This window comes from Pelophylax lessonae (assembly GCF_965119305.1).
Source record: "Pelophylax lessonae genome assembly, chromosome: 2".
NCBI classification, from domain to species: domain Eukaryota; kingdom Metazoa; phylum Chordata; class Amphibia; order Anura; family Ranidae; genus Pelophylax; species Pelophylax lessonae.
In genome coordinates, this window is record NC_138769.1 from 549,680,258 (window position 1) to 549,704,797 (window position 24,540).

The window sequence follows — 24,540 nt, forward strand, 5'->3', positions numbered from 1 at the left end:
GTAACCTAGAATCGATATGCCTCTTTGGCGCAGTAGTGCCAGCATTGGGGCCAACACCTTCGTGAAGACCCGAGGAGCCGTGGCGAGACCGAAAGGTAACGCCACAAACTGATAGTGGTTCTCTTCTACGGAAAAGCGTAGAAACCGCTGATGTCCTGCGAAAATGGGAATGTGAAGATAGGCGTCCTTGATGTCTATGGACGCTAGGACATCCCCTGGATGCAGGAAGGCTGCTACTGTGCGAATGGATTCCATCTTGAATTTTCTTATGTTGAGAAAGGAATTGAGTGCCCTTAAGTCCAGAATTGGACGCACTTTGCCCTCTTTCCTGGGTATTGTAAATAGGTTTGAATAAAACCCCTGAAAACGTTCTGTCCAAGGAACGTGGACTACCACTCCTTGTTGTAGTAAATCTGTGACTGCTCTCCGCAGATCTTCTAGACGATCCGGGGATAGTCGGATATTGGAAGGGAAGAATCGCGCCGGTGGGAGAGATCGAAACTCGATCTTGTACCCTGACCTTATGACTTCGCAAACCCACTTGTCCGGGATTCTGGAAAGCCATGGATCCGGGAACCGGCGAAGACGTCCCCCCACCCCAGTTATGGGTGGGGGCGCACCTTCAGGCTTTGGACGATTTATCTTCAGGTCTGGAGGGGGCGGGCTTTTGCTTGCCCGACCAACGTCCCCTGAAGCCTCCTGAAGGAGCTTTGGAGGACTTAATTTTTTCACCCGCGGGACGAAAAAACTTTTTGAGCAGAGAAAGAAGGCCCTCGTCTTTGACGAGGTCCTTTACCTTTAACATTTTGCGGTAAAAAGGTGCTCTTTCCTCCCGTGAGATCCTTAATGATCTCATCTAAGTTGGCTCCAAATAGACGCTCTCCTAAAAAGGGGATATTAGCCAATGCTTTTTTGGAACCTTGGTCGGCTAACCAACCTTTTAGCCACAGTGTACGCCTGAGAACCACTGCTGAAACTGATGCTCGCGCCAATAATGGAGTGGCGTCTAACGCCGCATCACACACAAACTGTAACCCCTGTATCATTTGTTCCAACAAATCTGATGCCGCCTGAGGGACTTCTTCTAAGTCCCGGCGCAACCACTTGGTCCATTCAGTTACAGTCTGCGAAACCAGTCCAATAGCAATTATTGGTCTGAAAGCTGATCCAATCAAGGAAAACATGGTGCGAGACATAGCTTCTATCTTGCGATCCACTGGATCTTTAAAAGACGGAGCGTCTTCTAAAGGAATAACCGTGGCTTTATTCAATCTAGCAATTGGTGAATCCACCACAGGTGGTTCTGTCCATTTCTTAATGAGGGTTTCCTCAAACGGATAACGCCTGTTTAATGCGTTTAGAAATAGCAGAAGTGCGTTTTGGCAGACTCCATTCTTCTTTGATTGGATTGCCAAAACATTTGGGCAATGGAAAAACCTTCGCTACCTTGATGCGTTTTTTAGACCCAAAGGGGATTTCAGTTTCAGCTATTTCCGACGGAATACCCTGTAATCTTAAGGTTTCTTGAACAGATACAATGAGTGCGTTTACCAACGCTTCCTCTCGGGCTATGGCTGATGCCGAAACCTCCTCCTCACTGTCTGAAGAGACAGTACCCGAGACACCAATCCCAGATGAAGTACCTGCAACTGCAGAAATAGGCTCAGATTCTGAATCCGAAGTTTCAGATAATAAGGGGTTAGGCGGGGGTCGCTTTCTTGCGCCCTGTCCCTGACAAGCCACTTCCACCCGGGACACAAAAGTTTCCATAATAGCTGACAATGATTCAACCGTCAGTGGGGTGCTGGAGGATCCTGCAGACACCTCGAGGGGATCCAGTGGAGATACATGAGTGGCAGGGTCCATGTTAATTCAGGACACCTCTGCCAGAAAAAACAAAAAAACTTCTTTTTTTTTTTTTTTAATTAAAAAATACCTCTTTTTTTTTTTTTTATGTGTATCCCCCTAGCGCAATAGCGCCCCTCAGAGTACCTGCTTCTCGATCCCCACAGAGAGAGAGAGGGACCCTCAAGGCTCACCACCCGATGCAGAGAAGTTTCCAACCAACTGCAGTCAGCGTCTGTCTTTTACAGACTGGAAAGAGCTGTGTTAGTTTTCCCGGGTAGAAGGACGTGGCTCCGCCCCCTGTGTACACCTTCCGGCGTTCCCAGCTCTCCACGAGGTAGCTGGGCTCATCAAACATGGCCGCCCCCATACAGGAGACAATAGACTCCAAAAACATGGCGGCCGGCGTGACCTGAGGACATTCATGCACCCGGTCTACGGCAAAATGGCGGCGGACTGCCGAAATCGTTTTTCCCAGCACATCCACCTGCATCTCTGCTAAATGGCGGTTTATCGATCTGCAGGAGGTACACTACAATTAAGGTAGGATTATACCTCCCATGTCTGCTGTAATACTACAGTCTGCTGGGTAGAGTGTTAGCTCTCAAACCAAGTCCACTTCCCACCAAACACATGCTGTATTTACAAGGGGGACTTTTAGTGTCAGACAGATACTGACCATGTATGGAGGGGCCCATAATTCATACTGCCTCATAACGAGGAAAAAAGGGAACGTTTACTCACCATACCGAACCGACAGGCACCCTCTCTTCACAATACCCTCTCCACCGGGGTGGGGGGTTGTGGACCACTCCGGACGCCTCGACTCTCTGGTTCCTGGTGTCCAAGCGAGACTTTTAACTCGCAAGGTCAGTCCCTCCAATGGGACTCCGTCGCGGCCGACCCAGCGCGGAGCTCTGGTCAGCACGTGCTCGTAGGCAGAAACCGGGGTGACCACTGGATCTCAACATCCAGCCCGTCGCCCGGCCCCGCATACTTACTTGAATGTGTCGCGGCCGACCAAGCGCAATGCAATGGTCTGCGTGCGCTCGTAGGCCGGCTGGGGTGACCACTGGTGTCGCCCAGTCCGGCGTATTTGCTTGAAGATCTCACAGGAAAAAACACTGGAGAAAAAACTACCTAAAAAATATTTTTTCTAAAAAAAATCTTGCCAGGACCAGAGATCCCAGCAAGGAACTTAGGTCCTTACTCCTGACTAGACAGAAAAAAACTGATGCCTTGTAGCAGAGAGAGGGAGGATATACCCTCTGGGACTGCCCCTAGGGTGGAGCCAGAACGTTTTTTCTTTTCTGCCTAGTCCTACTCCTGCGGAGACAACATAACCCAGTTCTTGTGAATCAAGAAGACTACGTCTGTCAATGAGCGACAGAGAAAAATATATTTAGTACACCGCTGAAAAAATTAAAGGAACACTTTTTAATCAGAGTACAGCATAAGGTCAAACAAACTCCTGGGATACTGATCTGGTCAATTAAGTAGCAGAGGGGGTTGTTAATCAGTTTCAGCTGCTTTGGTGTTAAATTAACAGGTGCAGAAACATTGAGACTACCTCCAAACAGGAATGGTTTTACAGGTGGAGGCCACCGATTTTGTTTTTCTCAACTCATCGTTTCTGACAGTTATTCACTAGTTTTGCATTTGGCTGGAGTCAGGGTCACTACTGGTAGCATGAAGCAATACCTGGACCCTATAGGGGTTGAATAGGCAGTCCACCTCCTCCAGGATAGTACAATACATGCCATTGCCAGAAGGTTTGCTGTGTCTCCTAGCACAGGCTCAAGAGCATGGAGAAGATTTACAGGAGACAAGCAGTTACTCTAGGAGAGTTGGACAAGGCCTTAGAAGGTCCTTAATCCATCAGCAGGATCCATATCTGCTCCTTTGTGCAAGGAGGAACAGGGTGAGCACTGCCAGATCCCTACAAAATGACCTCCAGCAGGCCACTGGTATGAATGTCTCTGACCAATCAGAAACAGACTTCAGGAGGGTGGCCTGAGGGTCCGGCGTCCTCTAGCGGGCCCTGTGCTCACTGCCCAGCCTCGGAGCTCGATTGGCACTTGTCATTTAACACCAGAATTGCCAGGTGAGCCACTGGTGCCCTGTGCTTTTTACAGATGAGAGCAGGTTCACCCTGAGCACATGACAGATGTGAAAGAGTCTGGAGAAGCCACAGAGAAGATTATTGCTGCCTGTCACATCGTTCAGCATGATCGGTTTGGTAGTGGGTCAGTGATGGTCTGGGGAGGCATATCCATGAAGGGACTCCAACACCTCTACAGGCTAGACAATGGCACACTGACTGCCATTTGGTATCAGGATGAAATCCTTGGAGCCATTGTCAGACCCTATGCTGATGCAGTGGGTTCTGGGTTCCTCCTGATGCACGACAATGCCCGGCCTCATGTGGCGAGAGTATGCAGCCAGTTTCTGGAGGATGAAAAAATTTATCCCACTGAATGGCCCCTAAGCTTGCCTGACCTAAATCCAATAGAACAGCTCTGGGACATAAGGTTTCAGTCCATCGGACACCGCCAGGTTGCACCCCAGTCTGTTCAGGAGCTCAGTAATTTCCTGGTCCAGATCTGGGAGGAAATACCACCGGACACCATCAGTCTCATAAAGAGCAGTCAGGCATGGATACAAGCATGTGGGGGCCATACAAACTACAGAGTACCATTTTGAGTTGCTACTATATTTTAGCAAAATGGATTAGCCTGCTGCATCATTTTTTTCACTTCAATTTTTGGGGTGTCTGAGTTTAGCCCTCTGTAGGTTGATAACTTTTGTTTCCATCAAATGATGTGGGATCCTCATTTCTAAAACGTTACCCAGTCCATATCAGTATAGATAACCAGCATGATATTTTTCCCCCATTGAGATCTGATGGGTTTTCAAAGTGTTCCTTTTAAATTTTTTGAGCAGTGTATTTTTCTGTAATGCATTAACATTTCCCCATGTGGAGTCTTTTAAAAACACTGCAAGTACAGAAGATAGCTGTTGATCCACAGAACTTCTATATTCCTGTTAGAGTTAACTCCTCTGCTGCACTGAAATAATGGGATTTTTGACTTACCGTAAAATCCATTTCTCTGATGTTCATTGACAGACACAGCTCTTCATCTTCATGACTGTAGGGTTATACTGCTCCCCACAGAAGGAGGACACTAGGCAGAGAAAAGCTTGAGCATGCCTATGGGGCAGTCCCTGGGAGTATAGTCCCACTTCCTGCTATAGGTATTCAGTTTTGTAACAAGTAGTGTCAGAAGAAAAAACCCAACTCCGGGAAATGGATTTTACGGTAAGTCAAAAATCCAAATTTCTCTTTCGTTCATTGACGGCCACAGCTCTTCATCTTCATGTCGTAGGGATGTCCCAAAGCAGCGTCAAACATGAGGGGGTGGGAACAGAAAATTAAAACCTTCCAAGGCTAAACATAGCAACCAGGTAACATGGAGCTCTAGTGAGAACTGGAGCTCACCTGAGAAAAAACACCCTCAAAAGGAGGACAAGTCCTCTGCAGATGCCAATACATCCACTTTATAAAACTTTGTGAATGTGTGCAAAGACGACCTGGTGGCTGCCTTACAAACTTTCACCAATGACTCCTCATGACAGAAAGACCAGGAGGCACCAAGCGCAGAATAGAGTGCGTCCTGCCAAGGAAAGGAGGAACCTAACCCTTAATAGAATAGGCCTGAACAACAGTCTGTCTGATCCATCTGGAAATGGTCGTAGCAGAAGAAGCCAGCCCCTTGCGAGGTCCATCCATGAGGACAAACAGTGAGCCTGACTTCCTAAATGACTGCATAGCTGCCAGGTACACCCTGATTGCCCGAACCACATCCAGGGAATGCAAGGCAAATTCCTTAGGATGCTTAGGCCACAAGGAGGGCAACACAATGTTTTCATTCAGATGAAAATCTAAGACAACCTTTGGAAGGAACGGCGGACACGGTCAAAGAACCACCTTATCCCTGTGAACCACTAGATAAGGTGAACATCAAGACAGTGCCGCCAGCTCAGACACCCTGCGCGCATAAGTAATAGCCACTAAAAAGGCCATCTTCTGGGACAACGTAACAGGGGAATCACCTGAATATTTTCAAAGGGAGGTTTCTGAAGAAATTACCCCACCAAATTGAGGTCCCACTGCGGCAATGGTGACCGCACTGGGGTAGCCAAGTGTCTCACTCCCTGGAGAAAGGTATGCACCAAGGAGTGTGTGGCCAACAGACGTTGTAAGAAAAAAAAAAAAAAAAAAAAATCGCCAAGGCCGAAACCTGGCCCTTGATGGTACTCAAGACCAAACGTTGCTCGACCCCTCGCTGGAGGAAACTCAATATCCGAGTCACCAAAAAAGAGTGAAGGTGAACTCCAAGAGACTCGCAACACACAATATACGTCTTCAAAGTACGATGGTAAATCTTCCTGGAAGTAGATTTTCTAGCTTTTAAAAAGCGTAGGAATTACTGAATAAAACAACCCTCTATCTGGCTTTCAATAGCCAAGCCATCAAAGCCAACGATCATAAAGCAGGATGGAAGATCGGTCCTTGAGACAAAAGATCTTCCCTGAGAGGAAATCTCAAAGGGGCATCTGCAACTAGCCGTACCAGATGGGCGTACAAAGACCAGCGAAGCCAATCCAGAGCCACCAGGATGACCAGAATCCCTTCTGCCTAGATTTTGCGCAGGAGTCTCGGCAGAAGTTTGAGAGGAGGAAGGGAGTATATCAGAGGATAATGACTCCAGGGAGCCACCAAGGCATCTGTGGCGTCGGCTAGAGGATCCAGAGACCGCACCACAAATCTCTGTACTTTCCTGTTGAGGGGAGAGGCCAACAAATCCACCTAGGGAGTCCCCCACCTGAGACACGACGGAACACCTCCGAACGAAGTGACCATTCTCCTTGGTCTAACGCCTGTCCACTGAGATAGTCAGCCTCCTAATTTTTCACTCCTGGAATGTGCACAGCAGAGATGGCTGGAACAAACCGTTCTGCCCACCTTAGTATGCCGGATACTTCCCGAGCCGCCAAGACACTTATTGTACCCGCTTGGTGACTGACATTGACACCGATTGAATCTGTACCAAACACCCCTGGAGAGGATTTGTCCAATGATCCAGACAAAGCCTGAGTGCTTGGAGCTCCAGTACATTAAAATCGGTAGCCTGGACTCTCCTTCAGTCCAGACTCTTGAGCATACTCCAAGTCAAGGACGCCTCCCCACCCAGATAGGCTGGCACCCGTGGTGACAACCGTCCAGTACATGGGAAAAAAGGATTTTCCCTGTAGAAGAGTCTGAGAGCGAAGCCACCAAACAAGGGACCACCTCGTGCTCTGGCTCAACTGGATCAGATTGTCCAGAGACTGAGGATCCTTGTTGCATTTCACAAAAATCTTTTGCAGAGATCTCATGTGGAACTGTGCAAATGGAACCGCCACAAAGGTAGACACCATCAGACCCAGCACCTGCATACAAGTCCAAAGAGATGACTGTCTGCTGGACAGCAGAAGCCAGACCGCTTACTGCAGAAGCAAGATCGCTTTCTAGAACTTCTGAAGTTTTGCCAGAGGGAGAAACACACTGGCCGAGTCCAGAGTCAGTCCCAAATATTCCAGGCTCATGGACGGAACCAGAGCAGACTTCTGAAGATTCAGAATCAAACCGAACTCCCTCAGCGTTTGTAGAGTGATCTCCAGGTTTGCCAACAAGTTAAAGACTCTGTTTGTAAAAGCAGATAATCCAGGTACCCCAGTACCGCTATCCCCGGGTGACGCAGCAATGCTAGCACCGGGGCCAACACTTTTGTGTAGACCCGAGGAGCGGAGGCGAGACGAAAATGTAATGCCACAAATTGATAATGCTCCTCACCCACGGCAAAGCGGAGGAAGCGCTAATGGGCGCCACAGATGGGGAAGTGAAGGCAAGCGTCCTTGATGTCGATGGATGCGATGAAGGGATGCCACCACCGTGCAAAAGGATTCCATTCAGGACTTCGGTACCCACACAAAGCAATTTAGTGCCTTGAGGTCCAGAACTGGACGCACCTTGCCCTCTTTCCTGGGAACCGTAAACAGGTTTGCCTAGAAACCTTGAAAACTTTCCAATATCGGAACCAGAACCATCACTCCTTGAAGTAACAGGTCTTGCACTGCCCCATAGAGATCTTTAAGCGATCTGGTGACATGTGCAGGTTGGAAGGGGAGCACCTTTCCAGCAGATATGATCGAAACTTGATCTTGTAGCCCGATCAAATGACTTAGTGGACCCTATTGTACTGAATCAGGGAGGTCCACAGTTCCGGAAAAAAGGGAAGACGTCCCCCCACCCCTAATGCGGGTGAGGGCACCCCTTCATACGGAGGAATTTTATTCCGCAGTTCTGGCAGACCCGCTCTAGGTATTCCCGACCAAGACTTCTTGGAACCCCTATTGGAGGCCCTGAAGGCTTTAGATCCCTTGTCCTGAGATCCTGAGGGACGAAAAGGCAGCTTGTGAGCAGAAAAAGAAGGACCCCATCTGCACAGGACTCTTTACCCTTGGAAGCCTGAGGAAGGAGGATACTCTTTCCCCCGGTGAGGCCTTTGATGATGTTATCCAAGGAAGCTCCAAACAGGTGATCCCCCATGAATGGAAGATCGGACATGGCCTTCTTAGAAGCCTGGTCTGCAGACCAGCACTTCAGCCAGATTATGTGCCACAGGACCACTACGGAAAAAGACAGTCTAGAAAGCAGGGGAGTGGCATCCAAAGAGGCGTCCCAGATGAACTGTAGCCCTTGGACCAACTGATCCACCAGCTGCACAAAGGCAGGAGGGAGCTGCTTCTCCTCCAGGTCCCAGCATAAAAATTTAGTCCATTCAGTCATAGCTTGTGACACCAGGGTGATGGTAAACACCGGCCACAGACCCAGCCACAGTGAACATTTGGCAGGTCAAGGCCTCTGACTGTTTATCGGCTGGATCAGAGAAGAACGGGGACTCTTCCACCGATGGCTTTATTCAAGCTGGAAACCGGGGAGTCCACTACAGGAGGTACCATCCATTTCTTTAGGAGGGACTCCTAGGGATTGTAAAGGTGCATTTTGGGGACCCCCACTGTTTTGAGACAATATCGTCACTCTTGCCACTTTGGAGGACCATTGGGTGCCAAAAGGTGACCCGCACCTCTGATGCTGCGTTAGTCGCATCCTCCATATGCAAGGTTTCCCGCACCGATACAATCAATGCACCCACTAGCACCTTTTCATGTATGGCTAGGGGAACAGAGGAGTCATCCTCACTATCTGAGCATGCAGGGTGCGTGGACGCAGACCCCGAAGGGCAACTAGCATCCGCGGCTGCCGAATCAGTCCCTGGATCTGATGAGACAGAGGAAGCAGGTGAAGGCAGAGGGACACCTTTTTAGCCTGTTTGCCCAGGACCAAATCCACTTGGGACACCAGGGACTCCAGTACCGCCATCAGTCCAGCCAGTTGTGGGGCCCAGAGGGCCCAGCAGCCTCAGAGGGGGATCAGGTGGTGAAGCATGCTTTAAAAGACTCCAAGAATGGATAGGTGGAACCCGCACAACAAAGTGTAAAAACACTGCAAGAGACACCCCACCACGCTGTCTGTACCAGAAGGCCCGGCATAGCAATACCGCTGTATAGCAGAAAGGAGGGGGGAGACAACCCCACCAGGCAGCTCACAGCAAGCTATCTGCACCCATGTGGCACTCACAGAGAGGAATAACGCCATTTCAGACACTAGAGGCCGAGGAAGAACTTCCCACCGCCGAACCACTGCCCATCTGAACTCCAAAAACATGGCTGCCCGCTATTTTCATTGGGAAACCACAAACATGACCCCCATCTGTAGCACACAAGGCTTCAAGAAAATGGTGGCACCACACACAGTTCTCAGGGGGGTCCCCAAGGCATGAAAAAAAATGGTCCAACCTCCACAAGGATAGAACGTTTGGGCGCTGGCGAGACGCTGCCCCCCCCCCCCATTCAACCTAAGAAAGGTATGTCCACCCGGGGGGGGGGGGGGCTGAGTGAACAGATGGAGGACACAGGCCGCAATAGACCACCGAGCTGGGGGGAGGGAAGGACAGGAACCCGGGGGTCCGACCATCCCAAGGAGGCCCACGCCCATCCCAAAACCCGCCAGGGGTAGAAGGGGGACAGATACTTACCCCACAAGGAACAGGGTGGGCACCACTCCAGACAGGACACCGCTCCATCGTAATGTGGGTACTGTCGGCCAGGAGGAACACTGCGACTCAGGCCGAAGTCAGTTCGTATGCACCCTCGCGAGCCATTTAACCCGCAGTCCAGCCCCTGTCCAGTGGGGCTATGTCACGGCCGACCTAGCGCTGCGCTGCAGTCTGCACAAGCTCGCTGGCAGGACTGGGGGAACCTCAAGGATCTAGATTACCCAGTTCATCACCCAGTTTGGCAGTTAATAGTAGATTCTCACAGGAACAAATAAAAAGCAGGAAACAATTCCATATAAAGAAAAAATTGCTAGGACCAGAGATCCCAGCAATGAACTAAGTCCTTACTCTTGACTAGGCAGAAAGAAAACTGAATACCTATAGCAGGAATTGGGAGTATACCCCCAGGGACTGCCTCATAGGCGTGCTCAAGCTTTTCTCTGCCTAGTGTCCTACTCCTGTAGGGGGCCAGTATAACCCTACGGTCATGAGGATGAAGAGCTGTGTCCGACAATGAAAGAAAGAGAAAACATGTTTTCAGCTCAAACATTAGTTTACAGCATATTCCTGGTGTCAAAAGGTAATTCTCTGTACTAACATGTGGAAACATTAAGGTATTGCAGCGATGTACTACATATATTTTTTTTTCCGCCCTCACCATACATTTTAAAGATAGCCTATGTTCAAAATGCAAACTGCATAGTCTGAAATGTTCCTGAAGGCCTGCATGGCTTACCTACTCCTGAAGCATCTTCTACCATGGGGTTAATTTCCACCATTGTAGCATCATACTTCATGAACAGATTATACAAGTTTATCATGCATGCAGCTGCCTCATCTACAATGTTCTCAGGGAAACCCATTTTCTGTGCAAGCTGAAAATACACAAAAGAAACAGAAAATTAAAAAAAAGATAAACAATGGTCTGTTTAGTCAGCTAAATTCCCATGTAAAACATACTCATTCTCATTTTCCTCTAGCACTGTGATGATTTACATGATTTGGAAGCATTACTATAGTTTAAAGGTATAAAGTAAACAATGTATTGAAGCAATCAAGAAGAGAAACACAAAGTTCTTTCTTATAAACATAACTGATTATTTTATATCACTTTCTTTAGGGGATTATGCCATCACCACTTCCAAATGGTTACCGACTTTAAATAATTAAATATTGCCTTATTCTCCAGTGTACCCAGATAGCAGTTGCTTTGAGCAGTACAAAAAAAATACAAATGTTAAAGTTATGGTAGATCTAGTTTTTATTAATAAATATTAAAATTTACATGCTGGAGGGTATTCCATCAATTGTCTTAGAGTTCTTCAATGATGTAATAGCTTGACAGAGTCCTAAGGCTATTTCTACACAGATTAAGAGAGCTAAGAGGATTTAGGAGACAACATGTTCATTGATGAGGAGTTATTACAATCTACAACATATCTTACCAGAAACTAACAAATTAATACATTTCCTTACTATAAAGCCTACCTCTAGATAAAACCTTTACATTCATTTTAAAAATGGTGGGGAAGCCTTAGAACCTGCTCGTTTTTTACAGACATCTTTATCCCAATTGGGAGACAGGGAGTGATGGGTAATCTTTCCAACAGAAAAGTGTGGAAAAAAAAAAAAAATGAATACATTCTCTGATCGCAAAAAAAAAAAAAAAAAAAAAAAAAAAAAAAAAAAAAACGGTCTGTTTTTTCTCATTCCACTTACAACTGCATACCCTATTTCTAGCATGGGCTTAACAAGGTCAGTGATGGTGTCACAGCCTGGTGGTCTGTTTCCATTGAACAGCTCATACATGACAGTAGGCTGTGTGATCGTCCGCTCAGCATCAGCTGAGTGGACACAAACCTTTCAACTGCCTGCTCAGCAGAGATCGGCAGAGAGATCCTCTGCTGAGCAGGCGGATCTGCTGGTGGACTCAACCAGTATGAAAGGGTCTTATGCCTAGTACACACGGGCCGAATGACAGAAGGCACGGCCAGTTAAATAGAACCTGGCAGACATTTGGCCTGTGTGTACTGCAGCCAGTCCGGGCTCTGTCAAAAGGGCATGACAGGGGCACCGAAAAAGGTCTGCTGATCGACTTCTGATCAGCGTTCTCAGCCAAAGGCTGAGAGCACTGAGTCCGAACACAATAGAAGAGAATGTTAGTACGGCAATCTCCCCGCTGAGCTATGTTCTGACAGGGAGACTGCCCAAAACAGCCACCCCCCCCCCCCCCCCCCCAGAAACCCAGTAGTTAGGATAGTTAGGATGCTGATTAGATGCTCGGTCAACAGAAGCTAGTTGTGGGGCAGACTTCTATCAGAAGTGTGTGCCCAGCTTAAGACTTACAAACAAGGACATACTTACCCTAACAGCTTGATCTTTTTGGATGCCTTCTACAATGTCAATTGGCTCTTTCACAATAGCATCTGGGTTTTCAGCAGCAACATCTTCAATGTTAACTCCACCTTGAGAACTTCCAATCAGCACAGGACCCTGAGAGAGATCATTGTTGTTAGAATTTATATTTTTTTGGTGGCTGCAAAGATTTTTTTTGTAAAAAAAACATTAGTGCACATGTTCATAGACCCAGCAGAAAAGGTATCCTCTTATGGTATATGAAAAAGGGGGGGGGGGTGAGGTAAATGGCGCTGCCTCTGTTTATGTCTAGATAAGGTCACTTAAATCAAGGACTGTAAACAGGGAAAAAAAACTCATTATAGTGGTATTACCACTTATAACACATTACATTTGATCAGTGTACATGGACATAAACTGTAAAAAAAGTGTCAAAGGTGCAACAAAGTGCTGTAATTTAGTGCAGAGTTTGAAATAAATATATAAAAATATAAGGTGCTCAGTGGGAGGTGAATATATATCTCATGTATTGGGTGTACTGGCAAAATGCCCAAAGTGCAATGTCAGGTGATCGGATAAATAAGCAGGTTGGTGGAAATTCCCGCTAGGGATGAATAAACAAAATAAATATGAAATATCAAAAATAAATAAATTCTAAAGAGGCTGGTGCGACTTGACCCAATGTATGTGCAAAGGCTTGCACTGTTGGGCAGCCAAAATGGTGCAATTAACTGTTAAACGGATAAGGTGACTATAGTAATCATAAATTAATAAAATAATAAAAGTCCATAAAGTGATTGGTTGGTGTAAAAAGTCCGGCACTTTGTTGCACCTTTGACACTTTTTTACAGTTTATGTCCATGTATACTGATCAAATGTAATGTGTTGTTATAAGTGGTAATACCACTATAGGAGTTTTTTCCCTGTTTACAGTCCTTGATTTAAGTAACCTTATCTAGACATAAACATAGAGGCAGCGCTATCTACCTCACAGCCCCCCCCCTTTTCATATACCATATATATCCCTTTTAGGGCTATATTTTTGAGGTAGGCTGTAGCCCAATTCTACTCCTTAGCGCGGATTTCTTGACTTCCTAATATTCTCTTATGGTGTCTGCATATTGAGTGCATTAGCACAGGCAAATTCTACCTCAGTAGGCCCCCTGGTACTTCTCTGGATGTTAATGTAAGGTAGTGTCACTTTAAGAACCTGGAAGAAGTGATAAGTGTTAATCTGGGATGAGGGATGCACTTCACGGTAGAATTGTTTACATCTGAGTTTAAAAGGTACACATCATGACAGAATAAAAGAAGGTGCCATGGTTGAGCAGTTTGTGGAGGTGCATATTATCATCCTTGTCCCAGATTCCATACTTTGCGAGTTACTGACCCAGAACCCGCAGAGTTTAAACAACTGCTCCAAAACAGTAACTCACAAAACACAAAAAAATAAGGGGACCAGAAAAAGTACCTATGAAGTATGCGTTTTAGGTACTTTAACGTGCAACACGTACCCCCTTAAACATCCATTTTAAATTACTATAGCCATATAAACCTGGGTAATATAAAGAATGAATATGTAATAGAACTAAATGCAAAATGTGTCCATTCTGCATTAGGTCAGTCCCATACTCAGTGACTGAGAAGCATTTATCTAAAGCAAAATACCCCTAGGCAAACCAACTCAATTTTATTCTCAACAGTGTCTAAGCTACATGCAAATTCCTAGTGGAATAGGTTCATTTTATATATGCCAAAAACTAGACATTATTTATACATTCCAAGAATGTAACCTTATATATACACACCATCTTGGGGCATAGCCTCTGGGCATACAGATAAACTTAGAAATAATGATTTTCTCCATCTCTGATATGATTTTTCTTAGCTTTATCATGGGTGTAAACAGTTATACCACCTCTGAACAAGGTAACCTCTGCTAGGAAAGCAATGCTAGGCCAGGAGATATGAGTGGCACACACCACCACAGGTTCTGTATTAAATAAGCAAGACAGCAGTACCTGAATTGACAGAACATTTAGGCTGCATTTACACTGTTGTGTCATAGAATAAAATACGCATGCTGCAGTGCAGTGAATCACAATTTATTGTTAAATCCACCCCAACAAACATGCATATACACTACTGTTCAAAAGTTTGGGGTCACTTAGAAATGTCTTTTTTTAAAGAAAATCACTTTTTTTCAATGTTGATATTACATTGATCAGAAATACAGTCTAGACATTGTTAATGTGGTAAATGACTATTCTTGCTGGAAACGGCTGATTTTTAATGGAATATCTACATAGGTGTACAGAGGCCCATTTCCAGCAACCATCACTCCTGTGTTCTAATGGTACATTGTGTTAACCAATTGTGTTAATAGGCTAATTGATGATTACAAAACCCTTGTGCAATTATGTTAGCATAGCTGAAAACTGTTGTGCTGATTAGAGAAGCTATAAAACTGGCCTTCCTTTAAGCTAGTTGAGTATCTGGAGCATCAGCATTTGTGGGTTCAATTTTAGGCTGATGGCCACAAAAAGAGAACTTTTCTCAATTTCAACAGTCTATTCTTGTTCTTAGAAATGAAGGCTATTCGGTGCAAAAAATTGCCAAGACACTGAAGATTTCCTACAACGGTGTGTACTACTCCCTTCATAGAACAGCACAAACGGACTCTAACCAGAATAGAAAGATGTGGGAGGCCCCGGTGCACAGCTAAGCAAGAGGACATGTACATTAGAGTCTCTAGTTTGAGAAATGGAAGCCTCACAGGTCCTCAACTGGCAGCTTCATGAAATGGTACCCGCAAAACGCAAGTCTCAAGGCCCAGAGTGAAAAGGCGACTCCGGAATGCTGGCCTAGGCAGAGTGGCAAAGAAAAAGCCATATCTGAGACTGGCCAATAAAAGGAAAAGATTAAGATGGGCAAAAGAACACAGACATTGGACAGAGGAATACTGGAAAAAAGTGTTATGCACAGACTAATTTAAGTTTGAGGTGCTTGGATCACACAGAACAACATTTGTGAGACACAGAACAAGTGAACAGATGCTAGAGGAATGCCTGACACCATCTGTCACGCATGGTGGAGGTAATGAAATGGTCTGGGGCTGCTTTGGTGCTGGTAAAGTGGGAGATTTGTATACAAGGTAAAAGGGATTTTAAATAAGAAAGGCTATCACTCCATTTTGCAACGCCATGTCATACCCTGTGGACAGCGCTTGATTTGAGCCAATATCCTCCTACAACAGGACAATGACCCAAAGCACACCTCCAAACTATGCCACAACTATTTAGGGAAGAAGCAGTCAGCTGGTATTCTGTCTGTAATGGAATGGATTGCAGGAAAAAAAAAAACTTACCAGGAAAGGTTAAAAGGACCTTAACATGTATAGCTTGGAAGAAAGAAGAGAGAGGGGATATGATAGAAACTTTTAAATACATAAAGAGAATCAACTCGGTAAAAAGAAAAGAAGAAAAACTACCACAAGAGGACACAGTTTTAAATTAGAGGGGCAAAGGTTTAAAAGTAATATGAGGAAGTATTACTTTACTGAGAGAGTAGTGGATGCATGGAATAACCTTCCTGCAGAAGTGGTAGCTGCAAATACAGTGAAGGAGTTTAAGCATGCATGGGATAGGCATAAGGCTATCCTTCATATAAGATAGGGCCAGGGACTATTCATAGGATTCAGATATATTGGGCAGACTAGATGGGCCAAATGGTTCTTATCTGCCGACACATTCTATGTTTCTATGTTTCTATGAATGGTCAGTGCAGTCACCAGATCTCAACATTATTGAGCTGTTGTGGGAGCAGCTTGACCATATGGTACAAAAGAAGTGCCCATCAAGCCAATCCAACTTGTGGGAGGTGCTTCAGCAACAAATTGACAGTTAGAATGCCAAAGGTCTGCAAGGCTGTCATTGCTGCAAAAGGAGAATTCTTTGATGAAAGCAAAGTTTGAAGGACAAATGATGTCAAATAAAAATCATTATTTCTAATCGTGTTAATGTCTTGACTTTATTTTCTATTTTGCAACTCACTTGATGAATAAAAGTGAGTTTTTATGGAAAACATGAAATTGTGTGGTTGACTCCAAACTTTTGAATGGTAGTGTATATATTTTCTAAGAATCACGTGTTTTATGGCAGTGGTTCTCAAATCCGGTCCTCGGGACCCACTAACAGGCCAGATTTTAAGTATTACCTTGGGGGATGCAGACTAGAATACTGCAATCACTGAGAAGCAAATGAGATCACCTGTGATGTAATTTAGTTATCTTGCAAACCTGGCCTGTTGGTGGGTCCCGAGGACCGGATTTGAGAACCACTGTTTTATGGTGTGCTTAAAAAAAAAAAATGAGGCAGTCACATTTTGTTAGCCCACAATCGCGAGTACAGCCAACTGAATTGGTGTGGATACACCGAAAGTGCACCAGAACATGATCATAAGTGTGTTGGGACCCTTCAGGTACACTTGGGAAAAATGAGACTGCCATTAAAGTGACACTAATGCTGGCCATACACTAGCCGAAAAATAGTTTGAAAATCTGTCATTTGGTCCGATCGTTCGTTTTTCGTCCAGGTAATGGGTACAAATAGAAAATCGTTTTTAACTTTTCAGAGCCGAAAAATCGAAGGAACAGTTTGGAAAATTCTGCCGAACAAATAAGTTGAAAGGTTAATGTGTTTCTCGGCCGAACTGTTTGCACTAGGTATATGTGACAAACTGAATGAAAAAACGGATTAATTAATGTCCATTGAACGATTTATCCTTCAAAATTCGGTCATTACGTGATGGCATGATGGTCTTCTCTCACGGCTGATTTTTCGTTTTTCACAAAGGAGTTTGAACGATTTTTCAGCTAGTGTATGGGCAGCTTAAGGCTTCATTTATTTTCCATTAAAATAAACATGTTAAAAATGACCTGCTCTGTGTAATAGTTTTGGCACAGAGCAGCCCCGATCCTCCTCTTCTCAGGTTTCCCGCCAGTGTTCCAAGCCCCTCCCTCCTGCCAAGTGCCCCCAGCAGCTTGCAATGGGGGCACCAGAACAGGAACACTACTGAGCCGCTGCTCTGTGTGTCCATTTACACACAGAACAGTGGATCGGCTCCACCCCCCTCTCCTCATTGGCTCACCGGCTGTGGTTGGCAGCAGTGAGAGCCATTGGCTCCTAAAGCGGTCTCAGCCAATGAGGAGGGAGAGTCCCGAGATAGCCAAGGCTCCCATGCACAACCCTGGAGAAAGATAGGGCTCAGGTAAGTATTGGGGGAGCTGTGGCACACAGAAGGTATTTTTACCTTTATGCAGAAAATGCATGAAGGTAAAAAACCTTGAGCCTTTAGAACCACTTTAAAGAGCCCCTTCTGAAAAAGCTTATCTGGCTTTTAACTTACAATTGCATTGTATAGTCATAAATCCATCACGTGCCAATTATAGATTTAAACTGGACAAGGGTGTGTATCTCAATGAACCAAAGGCCAACGAGATAAATTTAACCTTTATTTCAGGATCTAAAAGCAAGTTACATGATCATAAATGTGAATTCCTATAGAGTGAGGTAAAAATAAATCTATTATAATTGTTTTAGGTACCTCCAAGTAACAAATCTATTATATAAATATAATATACGGTACCAGCATATGTATACCCAAAACAGTTTTAAGAAGTATAACTGGGCATACAATCTGGGTGTTATGCCGATTCACAGGTTTTGGCAAAGTCAGAAATCCTTATCTACATACTTGTTACAGGTTACCAACTCAAACATGGGTCAGCTTAATAGTCCAGCCAACTTTTTTAAATGAATTTACAGCATACATTGTAATCTTATAAAATGTGTGTGGTATATTGGTAACATGGAAAACATGGTCCTGTCCCAACTTTGAGACATGTTGCTGCCATCAATTTCACAATTATATTATTTTTTTCTTAAAATGGTACATCTTCCCATTTTAAAAACAGTTGTTTTCTAAAGAAAATTGGATTTTTGTCTTACCGTAAAATCCCTTTCTCTGAAGTTCATTGATGGACGCAGTCTGTTCTTCATAACAGAACGGACGTCCCAAAGCAGTGCCTTAAAGAGGAAGTAAACCCTCCTCAGGAAGTTGTACCTATAGGTAAGCCTATGATAAGGCTTACCTATAGGTACTGTAAATATCTCCTAAACATGTACGGTTTAGGAGATATTTACCTTTAATGCAGCCAGTGACGTCACTGGCGCATGCGCTCTGAAGGAACGGCTGATCGTGCCGTTCCTTCAGAGCCCCGTGCCGTGACCGTCGGCTCCCGCTCCCGGAAGACGGGCGACTAAACATGTCGCTCGTCATACAGGTAAGAGAGCGGCACGGCGGGGGCTCGTTCTAAGGTAATTATTTCATAATGAGCTAGTATGCGATGCATACTAGCTCATTATGTCTTTCTCTTGCAGGTTGTAAAAGAAAAAAAAAATTTTTTAACGAGTTTACAACCTCTTTAAATATGAGGGTTGGGAACAGCAGAAAATAATTCTCCAAGGCTGAAACATAGCCAAACAGGCAACATAGGACTTATCAGAACAACAAGATGAGACCCACCTGAAAAAAAAAAATTAAAACACCCTCAAGGGAGACTAAAAACACCCTTAAACAGCAGCCTGCAAAACTTTGCGGCCAACTGAGGCATCTGCAGATGCCATCACATCCACCTTATAAAACTTTGTAAAGGTATGAACAGATGACCAGGTAGCCGCCTTGAAAACCTGAACCACAGATGCCTGATGGCAAAAGGCCCAGGAAGCACTAAGCGCCCGAGTAGAATGCACCTCAACAGGGAAAGGAGGAACCTGAACCTTAATTGAATAAGCCTGCACATCAGTCTGTCTGATCCATCTGGTAATAGTCGCAGCAGATGCAGGTAGCCCTTTCCTTAGTCCATCCGTGAGTACAAAGAGCGAATCAGACTTCCGAAAAGATTCAGTAGTTCTCAAGTACATCCTGATTGGATGTGGTTCGCACAAAGTATGTAGTGCAAATTCCTTGGGATGTTGAGGCTTAGGACACATGGAGGGCAACACAATGTCCTCATTTAAAGCGGTAGTAAACTCATTCAGAGCATTTCATTTAAATACATCAACAGCAGTAACATGTCATTTTCAATGTAATTGAGTGAAAGGAATCAATTGCACGTTTTGCTAACCTTTATAATTTCATATTTTATGTTCGGATTTCTTGAAAATTACAGCGCCGCCATCCTTGCTGTGGTTTTTCTCCTGCAGATCGCCGCTGTATTTCCGCCCATAGTACGAGTATTATTCCCAAATCGCGCGCATGCGCAGTAATCGCCGAAACCAAGCCTCGTTTTGGTTTCATTCACTACTCTACTATCACTCCCCTGTGACGTTGCAAGTCACATGGGGTAGTGGATAATTTTTTTAATGGGGGAAGGTCGGAGTCTCGCGGGAGCACGGGGCTGACGTCTAGGAGAGGAAATGACGCAGCCCCGCAATAGACAATGCAATATTCCGGCAAGCTAATTATCTTGCCGGAAAAGAAATTAACATTGAGCATGCGCAAGTGACGTAGATGACAGCAGCGATCGAAATCGAAGGAGAACGGCTGCAGTGACAGGCATTGTAAAAGGTAGGTAAGATAATTCTGACAGAGATCATTAGGATACTGCAATGTTATAAAATCGATGATACTACCGCTTTAAGTGGAAGGAAAAGGAAGGACGGATCCGGACAAAGCACCACTGAACCACCAGATAGGGAGGACAGGACAGTGCAGCCAGTTCCGACACCCTACACACAGAAGTAATAACCACCAAGAAGGCCACCTTCTCGGATAAGGTAAGCAGGGGAATCTACTGAATATTTTCAAAGGGAAGCTTCTGAAGAACTGACAGCACCAAATTAAGTTCCCAAGGGGACAACGGAGGTCGCACCGGCGGTGCCAAGTGTCACACCCCCTGGATAAAGTTACACACTAGAGAACGGGTGGCTAGTGGCCTCTGGAAGAAAATTGCCAAGGCCGATACTTGACCTTTGATAGTACTCAAGGCCAATTTTTGATCAACTCCCCGTTGAAGGAAGGCCAAGATCCGAGCCACCAAGAGCAAGGGGGAACCCCAAAAGACACACCACGCAATATACCACGTCCACGTACGATGATAGATCTTTCTAGAAATCGCTTTAACCAGAGTGGGAATCACTGAAGCAGACTTTCCCCTGTCCTTCAGCACCTGGCTTTCAACAGCCAAGCCATCAAAGCCAGTGACTAAAGTAGGAGGGAAGATTGGCCCTTGAGACAGTAGGTCCTCCCCGAGAGGAAGTCTCTAAGGAACGTCTGCGACTAGCCTGACCAGATCAGCGTACCAACCTCAGCGAGGCCAGGCGGAGCCACAAGGATGACCAGAATCCCTGCCGCCTTGATCCTTCGAAGAAGTCTTCACAGCAACTTGAAAGGGGGAAAAGCACATGGAGTCACCAGCGCGTCTGCCAGAGGGTCCCGAGATCAGGCCACAAACCTCTGCACTTTCCTGTTGATCCGAGACTCCAATAGATCTACTTCGGGAGTGCCCCAACGGAGGCACAACTGCTGGAAAACCTCTGGGTGCAGAGACCATTCCCGTGGATCCAAGATCTGCCGACTGAGGTAATCCGCCTGCCAAATTTCCACTCCTGGAATGTGAACGGTGGAAGAGCTGGAACAGAGCGTTCCGCCCATCGAAGGATGCTGGTCACCTCTAAGGCCGCAAGGACACTCTTTGTGCCCCCTTGGTGATTGGCATAAGCCACAGCCGTGGCATTGTCCGATTGAATGCGCACTAGACAGCTTTGAAGGTACTCTGTCCAGTGGACTAGGCAGAGCCTGATCGCACTGCGGTCCAGAACATTGATCGGCAACCTGGATTCCTCCAGGGACCAGACCCATTGAGCAGAAAGCTTGCCTAGAACACCTCCCCACCCGGACAGACTGGCATCCGTGGTGATCACTGTCCAATATAGGGGGAGGAAGGATTTTCCTAGATTAAGCGTCGGGGACCAAAGCCGCCATATCAGGGACCCCCTGGTCCCCCAGCTCAGCTGGATCTGGTTGTCCAGGGAATTTGGATCTTTGTTCCATTTGAGAAGGATTTTCTTCTGGAAGATTCTCATGTGGAATTGAGAGAAAGGGACTGCATCGAAGGACAAGAACATCAGTCCCAGAACTCTCATACAAATCTAAAGGGACGACCATTTGCTGGACAGCGATAGCTGAATCGCAGTCTGAAGCTTTTGAAGTTTTTCCGAAAGAAGAAACACCCTGGCTGAGGATGAATCCAAAGTCAGGCCCAGATAGTCCAGTCTCATGGAAAGAATCAGGGACCACTTCTAAAGGATCCGAATCCACCCGAACTCCTCCAGAGTTCTCATGGTGATCCCCAAGTTTGTCACCAGCACCGTGGGAGACTCTGCACGGAGAAGTAGATTGTCCAGGTAACCCAAGACTGATATTCGACCCCCCCCCCCCCCCAATGGTGTAACAACGCCAGGACCCGGGCCAACTCCTTTGTGTGTGAAGACACGAGGAGCAGAGGCGAGACCAAAGGGTAATGCCACAAACTGATAGTGATCCTCTCTCTGCAAAACCGAGAAACCGTTGAGGTCCTGCGCATATCGGAATGTGAAGGTAGGCATCTTTGAGGTCTATGGAGGCCAGAAACTCCCCTGATGTAGGGAAGCCACCACTGTGCGAATGGATTCCATCTTAAAAAAAAAAACTGTGTGCGCTGAAAAGGAGGGACCCCTTCTACGACGAGAGTCCTTACCCTTGTTAGTCTGTGGGAGAAAGGTACTCTTACCCCCTGTAAGACCTTTGATTATGTCATCAAGGGTAGGACCCAATCAGGAGATCACCTTGAAAAAAGGTAGATCAGTCAAGGCCTTCTTTGAGGTCTGCCGCGACCAGCATTTCAGCCAAGTATACGTCGGAGGACCACCGCCGAAACCGACATCCAGCCAATATCAGAGCCACTTCCAGCGAGGCATTGTAAAAAATTGAGCCCCTACAACAACTGGTCCATCAGCTCTGCAAAGGCAGGGGGGAGTTGTACCCCCTCCAGGTCAAGGCGTAGTAACTTAACCCATTTAGTCAAGGTTTGTGACACAAAGGCAATAGTAAACACCGGTCTTCGTGCAGACCCCGCCAGGGAGTACATATTGAGGGCCACAGGCTCCGCCTTTCTAGCCGTCGGATCCTTAAAGGACGGGGAATCCTCCACTGCGATCATGGTAGCTTTGTTCAGTCTGGAGACCGGAGGGTCCACCGTAGATAGCACAGTCCACTTTTTAATAAAAGGGGTAGCGTCTTAACGATCCGCTTAGGCATCCTAGGGTGAAGCATTTTTGACTATGTTGTTAAAATACGCGGGAAGGGGAAAAATCTTTCCCGCTCTGGATGACTTTTGAGTGCCAAACGTAATCTGTGCCTCAGTCGCAGCTGCGTCCTCCATTTTTATTGTCTCACGCATGGAAACAACCAGTGCGTCCACCAGCGCCTTTTCTTGTCATCCTCACTATCTGAGGAGACCGGTCACGTGGTAGTAGACTCAGCAGGGAGACCCACATCTGCGGTGGCGGAATCAGAATCTGATACATCAGATGAGGCAGGGGTAGGGGGGGGGGCGTTTTTTGGCACCTCGCCCCTTACAGACCACCTCCACACGGGACAAGGATTCCAAGAATGCCGACAGTGCATCTATGGATAGCTGGGATCCAGAGGGCCCTGCGGCCTCCTTGAGGTGGTCAGGTGGTGAAGAAAGTTCCGCAGGGTCAATGTTGCACCAGGGGAACCCCCTCAGCGAAAAATGTTTTTTCTTAAGAACGTCCCGTCGCGCTATAGCGCCCCCAAGAGGTCAGGCAGAATGCACTGAAGACCCCCAGCAGAGAAAGAGATCCCCAGACTCTCCACCCACACCAGAGATGCACCAGGAAGGCCTAGAACGTCTGTACAGCATGCGTCTGCAGCGATCTCAATTAGCGGAGAAAAACCTAATGTCAGCACCAGGGTATAGGGAGGGGCTCCACCACCAAAAAAAACGGCTCTAGGTACTCCAAAACATGGCCGCCAGTGATTTTCAATGGGAAACCACCGCAAAATGGCCACCGGGTGTACCAACATGGCCGCCAAGCTTTTTCAGCACATGGGCTACAAGAAAATGGCGGCCCTGCGTGGCCTGCGGATCTTCTGGGGGCCCTCAAGGGGACCCCCTAGCCTTCTGGATAGCATCGACAGGAAGGGGACCCTGGAAGTGACAGGTGAATCCCCCCCTACATAATCGATTGTCCGGTCGCCGGCAGCAAACCCCTCCCTACAGTTGGCCTTACACCCAGTCCCAGCCCCCAGGGAGTAGCTTCAAGCATCCCATAGCCCCAGTAGTGAGGGGGGAGAGGGGGGACAGGTAAGGGGGGGTGCGTGACAGGACAGAGGGGAACCCGGGGGTGCAAGGGTCCGACTGCCCTAAGGAGGGGCCGCATCCACCCCAAAACCCGCCAGGGGGAGAGGGGGAGAACATTTTACTTACTGTACCTGGAACAGGCGGGCGCCATCTCCTGACAGAACCCCTCTCTGCCAAAGTGGGGGGCTGTCGGCCAATAGGAACGCTGCGACTCAAATGCGACCTGGCGAGATGTTTAACTCGCAAGGGCCAGTCCCCGTCCTGTGGGACTATGTCGCGGCCGACCTAGTGCGGAGCTGGGGTCTGCGCGCGCTCGCTGGTCAGCTGGGGTGACCACTTGATCTATATATCCAGCCCGTCGCCCAGATCCGGCTTAGTTGCTTGTAGATCTCACAGGAAAAAAAAAAAAATCAGGTGGAAAAAAAAAAAAACGATCTAGAAAAAACTCTTGCCAGGACCAGAGACCCCAGCAAAGGAACTAGGTCCTCACTCTTGACTAGGCAGATTAAAACTGACATCCTGCTCATAGGCATAGCCAGAACTTTTTCTGCCTAGAGTCCTACTCCTGTAGGGGGCAGTATAACCCTACTGTTATGAAGAAGAGAAAACGCGTCTGTTAATGAACGATAGAGAAAATATGGGCTTATGAGATTTACAAATCATTGCATTGCTTTTATGTAAATTTCACAC

General features: G+C 46.5%; 1 protein-coding gene across 1 annotated transcript in view; it reads right to left on the reverse strand.

The window, feature by feature from the left end:
- Positions 1-24,540, reverse strand: part of SUCLA2 (succinate-CoA ligase ADP-forming subunit beta) — a 180,994-nt gene that overhangs the window by 76,804 nt on the left and 79,650 nt on the right. The window contains exons 5-6 of the mRNA XM_082244262.1: positions 12,432-12,560; positions 10,804-10,942 (exon numbers count right to left, since the gene is read on the reverse strand). Coding sequence (XP_082100388.1) covers positions 10,804-10,942; positions 12,432-12,560 — 268 coding nt within the window. The remainder of the gene's footprint in view (positions 1-10,803; positions 10,943-12,431; positions 12,561-24,540) is intronic.